The sequence below is a fragment of the Taudactylus pleione genome, unplaced genomic scaffold (genome assembly GCF_031769625.1).
Source record: "Taudactylus pleione unplaced genomic scaffold, aTauple2 ptg001314l, whole genome shotgun sequence".
NCBI lineage: Eukaryota > Metazoa > Chordata > Amphibia > Anura > Myobatrachidae > Taudactylus > Taudactylus pleione.
Window position 1 is genome coordinate 927,361 of NW_028285714.1, and position 12,395 is coordinate 939,755.

The following is a 12,395-nucleotide window of genomic DNA, read 5'->3' on the forward strand; positions in this document are numbered from 1 at the left end:
TTTTATGTATAGTAAAGTAATGTTTTCATACTTACATTGTCTTTTGGCAATCAGGTGTTCCATTAGGACATGGCTGCTGGGATCTTATCACATATTTCTCAGTTTTGCAAAAATCCACATAGGTCACTATTCGACTGCGCACAAAAGAACACCATTTTCTAGACAGGAATAAAGAGCCAAAAAAAAGAGAACACGTCATTTATTTTAAATGAGCAAATTTGCTTATAAGAAACTTTCTTAACAAAATTGTACATTATGTTATGTAATTAAACAGTTTGGATTGAGTCCCCCTTTTTGATATATTTGCCCTGCGTTATTGCAGTAATCATTTGCCTCTTGTCTCTGTGTAGCCTTTATATTAGATCTTCAGAGCAGCAGGAGACCAGTGCTGGTTATGTGTGAGGCAGAGAACTACCCATGTGTGTGATAATGGCTACATAGACAATGGTGTTTGAGATGCATTTTATAACATTAGTAACAACGCTTATGAAATGCAAACTTGTTCGATAGGCTTTTGATATACATTTTTATTTGCATTTTTACCTACTGTTTTGGAGATTAATTGCATATTATGTTATTATATGGAACTGTGGCAAATGTACGCAAATTAAACAACTAGCCTTTTAAAAAACACAGTCGCAGTCCGATACAATGCAAAAAAGGCCAATGAAAGGCTAAGAAACAATGATTTCTAGTGGCAGGTTTGATTATATGTCTTTTACATGTGTCATAAACTCATGTCAAAAGCATAACTCAAACACCAGTGGGTACGTATGTGAGGACGGGGCTCAATGTAACAGGTTTAGTGATAAGATTTGCGGAGGGCAATGTAAATCAAGTAAGGAGCCACATGCTGAGATTTAATGGAAGGAGCTGGATGCTCAATAATACAGAATGGTGACGTGAGGATCCTGACACACAGTTGCTGGAAGATTGGGTCATACACGCAGCCAGCTAACTGTTTCTATTAGGCTGTCTATTCCATTTTACATGATGAGCAGAAATACACCATAATGCACTGGTAAGCCACACGCAAGTTTAAAACAGTCTGTAGATGGCCTAGGTCATAAACTGATAGCCAAGTGCCTAAAACTATTGCCATATGGACATTTCATTCCAGTAGGTGCTGTAGGGTGGTAATACTGGAACAGAATGACCAAGATGTGTTTACCCCATGTGAAAATATAAATATTTTGTTGAGGTGTAAATTAAAATAATCTCCATCACTAGATAATCACTAATACGTAATTAAGGTCAAACTATGATTGTTTTCATTTCGGTCATGTCTGCCTAATTAGTTTGAAAATATAATGACTATCTTATATATAAAATTAATTGGCCTGTTTGTTTGTTTGTTTGTTCGTTCGTTTTTGTCTGTCTGTCTGGTTATGCATTCGGACACCCCTGCACTGATTGGGATGAAACCAACGTGAGGTGTCCAGTAGGATACTGGCCGGGTTTTAGGGGGGTTAGAGTCTTGGTTGGACCTCCAGTTGGTGTACACTGGGCAGAACTTTGACCTGGGGACACTGTGCAAAACTTTCACCCAAGAAGCCTGTTCTGGGCCTTCCACTGGATGGATTTGGGTGAAAACTTCACAGAGGGGGAGCAATTGGTCTGGTGGTCCCGGTCGGACCTCACGGCAGAGTGCACTGAGCAGAACTTTGACCCAGGTAGTCTGTTCTGGGCCTTCCACTGGATGGATTTGGATGACATTACATAATACATAAAACTTCAAACAGTGGTTACATTGCATCCCAGAAGACATACTAGGGGGTTGAGGTCCTGGTCGGACCTCCTGTTGGGGTACACTGGGCAGAACTTTGACTCTGGGACACTGGGGAAGAACTTTGACCCAGGAAGCCTATTCTGTACCTTTCACTGAAAGGATTTGGATGAAAACTTCACAGAGGGTGGCAATTGGTCTAGGACGCCTAACAAAGTGGTTGGGGTCCCAGTCGGATCTCACGGCGGAGTCTGCTGGGTAGAAGTTTGGCCCAGGGAGACTGTTCTGGGACTTCCGCTGGATGGGGGATTAGAGTCTCGGTTGAACCTCCCATTGGTGTACACTGGGCAGAACTTTGACCTGGGGGGGGCACTGTGCAGAACTTTGACCCAAGAAGCCTGTTCTGGGTCTTCCACTGGATGGATTTAGACGACATCACATAATAAAACTTAATAATAATTTGAAGATTAAAACCCGTGCAACGTTGGGTACTTCAATTTTGGCGTTTTCAGCATCCCATCGAGGTTACATCACCACAAAATCTCCATTTGTACTTTAGATAGTTCTTGGAAAAAAATACGTGAATTTAAAGTTACATGTGTTCTCTGACAAGTACACCATAAAATCCTTAAATTCTTTTTCTGAACCTTTCCAGACCACTATTACGTCATCTATAAACCTTTTGAAGGTCAAAATCTTAGAGAAGAAGGGGTTTACTCTGCTGTTCTCAATCATTGTTTTTTCCCATGCTCCGAGATACAAATTCACAAGATTCGGAGCAAAGGGGATCCCCATTGTGACACCGCATTTCTGTATAAAAAATTGGGATTGAAACTTAAAATAATGATTTTTTATATACATTTTATGCAGTTCAAAATAAAATATTTTTTTTGTCTCAGTTACTTCACTATCTGCATCTAGAAAGCCAGCAATCGCTTGTAAACCTTTATTGTGAGGAATAGTATATAGTGATTCGATATTGATTGAACACCACTTAAAATCCTCCCCCCACTGAAAATCATTAAAAAAGGCTAATACTTGAGTTGAGTCCTTAATATATGACTTAGGGGTCTATTTACTAAGCAGTGTTAGGAGACAGAGTGAAAAGTGATAAGGTGCCAGCCAATCAGCTCCCAACTGCCATCTCACAGGCTGTGTTTGAAAAATGACAGTTGGGAGCTGATTGGCTGGCACCTTATCACTTTTCACTCTGTCTCCTAACACTGCTTAGTAAATAGACCCCAGTTCACACACATACTTTTTTAAATGCAGATCTATATATTCAGATAAATGTGATGTTGCTGATTCTACCCCAGATACTATAGGACGAAACGCATTTGAGCGTGCCTAGGGCGGTGACGTGTATTAGCACTGTGTTAAGGACTCGTGAACTCCGTAGCGATACATCCTGACGGCGGCTGCTGAAAAGAACTCCCGTCGGGTATCTGAGTCAAGACTTGGCTTAGAGCTGAATAGCGGTGAACGTTAGTGTCTGGAGTGACGGGCAATCCATAGGCTATCACGCTTTTTTTCGTGAGCTTATTAATTTTTACTTCAATGTACATTTTTATGATATTTTTAGTACATAAAATTTAGTTTTACTACAGTGTGCGCTCCTATATTTTTTCCTAGATATATTTATATATATATATATATATATATATACACACACACACACACACACACATATATATATATATATATATATATATATATATATATATGTATATATATATACACACACACACACACATATATATATATATATATATAGAAGCATGAAGGTGCAGCACTCCCCTCTCAATAAATCAAACAGAGACCAAAGGATCAATAGAATGTTTCAGTACTTTTAGCACTATCTTCAACCATATATATATATATATATATATATATATATATATATATATGTGTATGTGTGTGTGTGTGTGTAATATATATATATATATATATAATTTTAAAAGAAATGGGCACTCCAAGGACCAACATTTAGATTAGGGTGCAGGATACAAAAATACAAATTTTGGGTGCAACTGTGAGTGTATCTGCATGCGATCATTTCGCATGCAGATACACCCGCAGTCGTACACAGAATATAGGCATGCCACAAGTATGTTGTAATTCACATAGTATGTACAGTATACTACTATATATCACTGTTTTCCATTAACTTGCAGGAATAATGGATGCCTGATCAAGGAACAATGTGAGGAAGTGGGGTCTATTTACAGATCATTGTATGTTGACGATTACATAAAATTTTCATCCCAGTTCTCAGCAGATTAACGCATTCTGTGGACTCAAGGACACACTATCTTCATTAAGACTGGGGTGTGTGCCAATTCCCACAAAAAAAATTGTCCTTTTCCTAAAAATGTCACATCAAAGTATCTGTATTTGAAAATGGAAACATTTTTTTGGGAAATGTAGTCAGTTACTGTTTAAAATATATTTTTTAAAAGTACATTACCATTCAGACTTTGGAGAGAATAATTCCCCTACTACAGTGATTCCAAAGCTGTGCGCCACACAGTACACTCTTGGGTTCGCCGTATGTGGTCTTGTCCCAAATCAAATTATTTGGGCCTGTAACTTTGAAGGCTCAGCGGTGCGCTGTCTGACAGGCAGCACATGCCCAGTATTGCTTACTGCAGCCTGTGCGGCCCATCCTAAACTTCTACCTCCTCCTCTGTGTTGCTTTCTCAGTTCAATCCATCAGAAGGCACTGTAAACATTTTGCACATTCTATATATGATTAACAAAACCATGTCCAGGGCTGTATACTGATGATTAGTGATGCACAACTTGCAAGTGATAGCTATAATATTGTCATTTTAATAATAATAATAATAATAATAATAATAATGTTATTTATATAGCACCTTTCTCCCAATAGAACTCAAAGGAGTCAATCCTTGGTGCGAATTGTGAGGTGTGTGGTGCGAGTTGATATTTTCTCTTCGAATTCGCATAGCGAAGTTATTTTGAAATACAATTAGCAACTCGCACTGATCCAGTCAGATTAAATTCACATTTACCATTCACACCTCCCTGAGGGCGAGAGATGGAAAGGAAATTTTTTATTTTTAGGTTAAAGTGTCGGGACACTGTGCTGAACCCACTGGACACCCTCCTAATGACTACTTAGGCAACTTGAAGTTTCCATTTAGCTTAATTAGTCCAATAATCACGTAATTTTTTGGGGTAAAAAAATAAATTGTCCTCAAATTACCTCAAAATCAACTTTCTCGTTAGTTTAGGCACTCCAAATTAAATTACAATACTTTTTTTAATCATTTTTTTTCAATTTTCCAGTGCCATCAAAGTACCCCAAAATCACCTTTCTTTCCTACTTTTCTTTTGCATTTTTCATTTAATTCATTTGGGATTGAGCAAAAAAAATTAGCTTTTTATAATTTTTTTGCATTTAACCCCCCCCCCCCCAAAAAAAAAATAATCAGCCATTTGACACCATTTAAAAACCTTCAGTGCTTTCCTAATGCCCACAAGCAGTCTTCTATTCGGTGCTGCTAACAAAATTATCAGCTTTGAGGGTTCCAGGATTGTCACCCCACTTTTTCATGCACTTCTCTCACATTGTATTTGGCATCCAATTTGCAAACCTCTGCTGCGAGTACTGCGAATAGGCATTTTTAATTGGATTGGAGAATTCTCGGTTGCGCGCATTTGTGCGAAGTCTCCGAGTTTCATTAAACAAACTAGCTACTCGCAATTCGCACCTAATTGGATTGACCCCAAAGTGCTTTACATTTGCATTTAAAATTCAAAATAAGCTTAACAGAAAAGAAAGACATTAGTGAAGTGACATTAGTGTAATGTAAGAGGTGAGTCTTGAGTCTCTTTTTGAAGGATTCTAGAGTGGAGGCCCCTTGAACTGTGCGGGGAACAAGTTCCATAGAGTCTGAGCCAAAAAGCTAAAAGCTCGACCCCCAGATGAATTCAGGGAGATTACAGGTACTTCTTATAGTCCTTCATCTACCTATCGCAGTAATTGAGTGGGGCATTAAGGAATCAGAAGCTGCTTCAGGTACCTTGGGCCCCGGTTATGTAGGGCTTTGAAAGTCATTAACCCAACCTTGAAATATATTCTCTATCTTACAGGCAGCCAGTGAAGGGAGTAGAGAATGTGTGTTATGTGTCTGGAATGAGACTCGTTGGTTCATAGCCTGGCAGCTGCATTTTATATCAGATGCAAGCTTAGGCTGGGTACACATGAACAAAACATTGGAAAATTTGACAATTTTAGACGAATTAGAATAACAAATCTTCCACATGGTCTAGTGTGTATGTACTATTGCACAATCCCGTGCATCGTTCATCGCATCTTATGATTTACTGTACATGCATGGTATATCAGAAGATATGTATAGTGATTTTGTAAAAATCGGGTAGTGTGTACGCCTCCCGGATGACCAGGCGATATGTTAACGTTATATAGTTAATGATGAAATGACCAAACGATGCAATATATATTGTTCGGCCGTTTGAAGATTGCACAGTGTGTATGCACTATATAATTTGTTCTGAGGATGTAGGGAAGTCGGGAAGATCACTGTGTTGTTTGCATGTCGTCTAATGTGTACCGATCCTTAGAATTGGTTGGAGACCCAGGTCTAGGGCATTACAGTAGACTAAGTGTGATGAAACAAATGTATGTATGACTTTAGGCAGATCTTCTGAGGGAATTAAGTGCTTGATTCTGGCTATGTTCCTCAGATGAATGAATGAGGATTTTATTGTGTTTCAGTAACACCAAGATGCCACACATGTTCAGTATTTTGCAATTCTGAATCCAGAGCTGCCATCAGAAATTATGGGGTCCGGGACTGCCAAAATAGGCAGGTCCCCCCAGCCCTGCCCACCCCACAAACTCTGACACCTTAGTTACCTCTCTCATCTTCTTCTGTTCTGGCTGCTCCTGAGTCCTCACATGCTGTGGCTCCTCTCTAACTCAGCGGTGTGGTGTGATGTTGTGACTTCACGCCGCGCCGACTGACAAGAAAAATGTAATTGCACCGGCTGCCCGCGACGTAGGTAGGAGGTGGAGTGGGAGACACTTCTTATGAGTGGCGGCGGGGGTAGTGGTGGGCTGCTCACTGGTAGGAGTGGGTCCTTGACCCCCTGTCACTCACTTACAAGATAATACTAGTATAGGAGTGGGCAGGCCCCCTTAGTCCAGCTGTGGCATCACTCACTTACAAGATAATACTAGTACTAAGAGCAGGAAGGCCCCCTTAGTCTGGCCACAGCGTTGTTAGGAGGCAGAGTGGGAGGGCGTCCCTGGGCTTGTGTGTCAGTGGCGGGAGGTATGAGCTGCCGGGCCCCCTGAGTGTCCAGGCCCAGGAATCCAGTCCCATCAGTCCCCCCTTTTGGCGGCCCTGTCTGAACCCCCAAGCGTAAGTCCAGTTGGTTGGCTAAGTTGCAGTCTTGTCCTTATCATAAGGACTGTCCCAGCCAACTAGCACTCATTCACTGCTGGAGCTCAGCTAGACAGCGTTTTAGGGATGGTATTGGAATCTTAGCACCCAGAGCAAAGTAAAGGTACAGTTGTGTATCATCTACATGGCTGTGGTAGACCAGGCCATGACGTCTGCTTATTTCACCCAGTGGTAGCATGTATACTGCAAAAAGCATGGGAGTTAGTCAAGATCCCTGTGGAACGCCGCATGGCAGTGGTACTTGTGATGATGAATATACTCCAGAAGAAACTCTGTGACATGTCAGTGAGATATGATTTCAATCAGCTTGGGCCTGTGCCATCCAGTCCACAGAAACGTTTTCATGTGCTCAATCAGAATCCCATGGTCCATGGTACCAAATGCTGCAGAGAGATCCAGAAGGATTAAGATAGAACAATATCCTCTGTCTTTTGCCATCAGAAGATCATTAAGCACACATACCAGGGCTGTTTCAGTGCTATGTCTTCTCCTGAATCCTGACTGGAATGGATCATAAATATCATGGGTAGACAGGTGGGTTTCCAGTTGCATTGCCACCACTTTCTCAATAACCTTTCCTAGAAAAGTAAGGTTTGATACCGGTCTAGTTGGTCATGCAGTCGTGGTCTAAAGTAGGTTTTTATAAATTACCTCCATTGGGTACTAGAAATAGAAAATGGTTAAAAATAGAGATTGGCCAAATCATTGTTAACATAAAATTGTATACTGTATATATGTATATATCTAAGAACTTCAATGTAAGTAGGGTGCAAGAGACGTTTTGCGGCGTGGTTGGGAGATATTCTCCTTATGATCTCAGTGGGGGGAGGTCTAGCAATTAAATTTTCCCAGCTCTGGAGTTTGTGGCAAACTCCCACTGCGAGGTGGTTATGCCCCCTGTGACAGTGCCTATTTAATTTGCTCCCTTTCATTTCAAATTCTGAATGTGCCACTCATGGGGCTGATAGTAAGTTGGATGCATTTCTGCTCATTATGTAATGTAAGTAAACAATGCTTTTAGGTTCATATGTTCAGACGGACACATCTCAAGATACATCCAGCTGTACTTCAGTAGCACATATACTTATGTGCAGTGTTAACATAGAGCAAGCAGAGAGAGGTGGCTGTGGCTAAAATATTGTTAGTAGTTAATGTAAAATACAAATGACCCTATTTGTTCACAGTATAATAATGTAATATAGTGTCATAAGCAAAAATATATAAATCTGAAAATCACACTTGCTATATAAAATACAGTTAAATATAGACACAAATCAAATTAAATTAAATACAAACATCCATGGTTTTCTTTAAAATTAAATGGGGGTCTTGTTTTCTGGTACAATTCAAATGGAAATTTCAATTAAGTTTTGCAAATAGATGCCCACCTTTTCTTAGGCTATAGCAACTACACTAAAGAATTAAGGGCCTGATTCAGAGCCGCTCGTAAGCGGCCGCTCGTTCGCTCTGAGCGATGTTCGCACAACTGCGCATGCGTATGGGTCGTAATGCGCATGCGCAAACCAGTCATTGTGGTCGGAAATCGTGCGCTCGCAAAACAGCGAGGGGCTGCTAATTTGATTGACAGAATGTACCGTTTGTGGGTGGTAACAGGGGAAGGTGCTTGAAAACGGGGTAATGGAGATCCGAACGCAGGCGTGCCTAACGGTCAAAAGGGCGTTTAATGGGAGTGCATAATTAGTAGAGCGTCATCGCCCACGTCACTTGGTTGTCTTTTAGCCTGAACTGCTCGCAGTGATAGCGGTAAGAAAATCCTACCACAAGCAGTTCAGATGCCTTTAGATGTACCCGATTAATCTAATAAATACCGGAGATGACGTGTGATGCGAACGGCAAAGGGGTGTCTTTACAAAATAGCGAGTGCATTTTTCATTCGCTCGCTCAGACTTAGAGGCGTCAACAAACCGCAAATAGCGAGCGCTCAATTTAAATAGCCGGCCCCTTTTTTGGAATTTACCGTCCGCAAATAGCGTCCGGCTCGAAATCAGGCCCTAAGTACAATCAACTGGAGGGGTCAATCTAAAATCACAGTTAGTGCTGTCAATCATCATCATTCCTAGTTTTGAACCAGCCCTTTAGCACCTGCAAGAGATACATCTCCTGACAAGTGTATATGCATCTGCATCCAGGTCTACTTCAGTCTCAATTATATGAACATGCCACTACTGTACTTGGCCTATGTCTGCACATCCCTTTCCTCCCATGTTCCACCTTTTCAAACATAAGTGAGCCGACAACAACCAACGTTAGGGGTTCCGAGTCGAACCGAATCTTAGTTCAGAAACACTTTGTGGTATCCAGTCGAACCGAGAGTCTGATTCTGTAAGGATCGGAATTGCAAAGCTGCACTCAGGGAGCTTTGCAATTGTGATCCTTGCAGATATGGAAATGCAGCAGGAGTACAAAAATACAAAAATATACAGATACTTTAACCAGACCAACTTGCATTCATCTCTGTAACAGCCCCATGTAGTTTAAAGCCTAAAAATTAAACATGACAGACACCGAATTACAATGAAGGACATTCGAGTAAGGTCCCAGGGCATTATTGTCATTTTTATAATTTGAGATCTGTGGGCCTGATTCAGCAAGGAACGCACGGTAGCAGACGCACGCACCCGTCCACTGCAAGAATATGCAAATTAATGCGTACGCACGGAGACCGCAGCACAAGATGCAGACGCCCAGCCCCATATTAAGCCTCCCATCTCCCTTTACTCCCAGCCTGATCAGTATGCAATACAGCGTAAACATCGGTAACATCGAGAACCATCGGACCAATACGCACAATAGTGGTTGACCTGACCTGGCGCAGGATTTTGGCCGCTTCCTGTGTACAGGTTATGGCATGGCTGTGTATGCCGCCACACTGCCTTAATTATGCACACCCCTATAACGGCATTATAACTCCTGCATTCGCCTGACCACCACCCACAAACGGCACTTCCTGTCAATAAATCAGAAGGGTCTGCATATACACTGCATGTAGTCTGCGTACCATAACCCGATCGCACTGGCTAGTTCACGCACGCGCAGTGTGATGCATGTGCAGAGCAAAAACATCGGCCAAGTGCATGCGTTCTCTCCTTTGCATTCCTGGCTGACAGGCCCTGTGTTCTAGTCACCAATAAGCAGGAATAAATAGATGGCTGCATACATAAAGCATAGTAGTACATATTTGTTTTTATTTAATTTAAAAAAAGATCTAGTTTTCTAATTTCATCCCACAAGAGGATATAAAGATACAGAGTACACATTTGTTCTGGCATACAAAGAATAAAAGCATTGCATTTCATTTTATGCTTGGAAAATGACATCTGGAAAAATTAATTTGCAGATGACGGCAGCAATGAAAGGAGATTAAGAGATGTAGGTTGGCATTTGTACAACTGAGCAATGCATGCTGTGTATATTGTGAGAGCCAAACAGTAGCTGCTTACATGAAACACTGTATTATTATGTTGTAGTTAGAAATAGGATGGAAATCATGGTGAGGCTCCCTTCACACTGAATGCAATGCAGGTGCACATGCCTTTACTGCTACAGGAGGAGTTTATTGCTCCATTAAAATAAAATGACCGTTATCTTCTGAAGATCGCCTTATTGCCTAGCAGAGCCTATCTTTCTATAAGTTTACAGAATGGTAAGTGATTGTAAACCCAGTGCACAGCTTCTGGGTTCAGATCAATTTCAGTTACCTGCTAGCAGGACATACACAATGAGATGTCATTGCTGGTTCAAGACTAATATGCAGATGCTTACCTGCTGTCAAGGCTAATATTCAGAACCATGTGCTAAAGTGCTAAGACTAATATAATTGGTGTCAAGATAAATAGGCAGAGCAATATCTGAGCTTAATCTAATATCATATCTACCAGTTGGATACGCAAAAGCGAGTCAAAATAAGCCCTGGCACCGATCTGCGGAAACCCTGCACCTATCAAACCAGATATGCTAATTTTGTCCAAAGCTGCACCCCGTTCAACGTCTACAAACTGGGAGTCTTTCCAAAATCAGCACAGTTGGGAGATATGTAATATGCAGCGTCATGTCTTGTGTTACGACTGGTATGAAGTGCTCTACCTTGTTCCAAGTATACTTTGCTGCTGCAATAATCACTACCTCTCTCCCCATCCATCCACTCTGTGCCACCAGGTTCTCACTCACAGCAGCACAACCATAGTGATTTTCTTGCTCTGCACTAATCTCTCACAGCCAATCAAAGCTCAGATTAGGATAGTAACACGAAAATCTATGATCTGATCAAGCTTGGAAAAGGGGTAGGCGGGATTGAATAACATTTTTATTTAATATAAATGTGTCTTTACATTTAGGACTCAAGCTCCATTCCAATTTTGTTTAGCAGTTCATTTCTCTATGATACATATTGAAGCACGTAGTTAGGATTCAGGAAGCTAAAGGTCCTGGGCACTGATCCAAAATCAGAACCGGGGCCCCTTGAGTAGATTCCTCACTGTTGTCTGTTTAGTTGGACCAGATATTTCTGATTTGGAATTTCCCCAGGAGTGCTGTGCATTAATACCATCATGTAATGTAAATGTTCCCAATATAGAAAGCCTTCCATGAATGCCATTCAGGCTATGTTGGTGTTTTTTTGTGGTTGCAAAGAAAGGGAAAGAACAAAGTAGTACTTGAGCCCTCATAAGCATATTGCAGTAACAGAATACCTAAGGGACCTGGATGCATTGGTTCTGCCAGATGAACAACCAGATATGACTTTACATGGTCACCTTAATGCCTCATCAGTCTGTATGTAATTACCAACTGTAGTAGATACCCAAATAACTTATACTGAGAAGAAAATAAATACATATATACTATATAGTATTAGCATGTTGCAGTGCTAGCTTGTGTTTTGAGGTAGTGGGATTTTAGTGCTGGAGTTGCCCTAGATATTGTCCTTTAGTGGTCTCCATTTAATGTCTTGCTGTAATTCTTTCTAGTTACACTCCTATGCATGTATATGGCAGTGCATTATGTGAAACACAGATCACTGCATTTCTCGGCATTGAAGTCCAGGGGTAATCAGCAATACTTAAAAAAAGGCTAATACGTTGTCCTGCTGGAATGGTAAACACATTGACATCCCATGCATGTCACATGTCCAGTGTTGGGAGGTCATATATGTATATATACAGGAGGAGATGGTTTCCCCAGTAACATATGCAAAT

General features: G+C 41.0%; 1 protein-coding gene across 1 annotated transcript in view; it reads right to left on the minus strand.

Moving 5' to 3' along the window:
• The window catches only part of MMRN2 (multimerin 2), a 55,216-nt gene that overhangs the window by 21,813 nt on the left and 21,008 nt on the right, over window positions 1-12,395 (minus strand). The window contains exon 2 of the mRNA XM_088463077.1: window positions 36-158. Within this exon, the coding sequence (XP_088319203.1) occupies window positions 36-158 (123 nt within the window). The remainder of the gene's footprint in view (window positions 1-35; window positions 159-12,395) is intronic.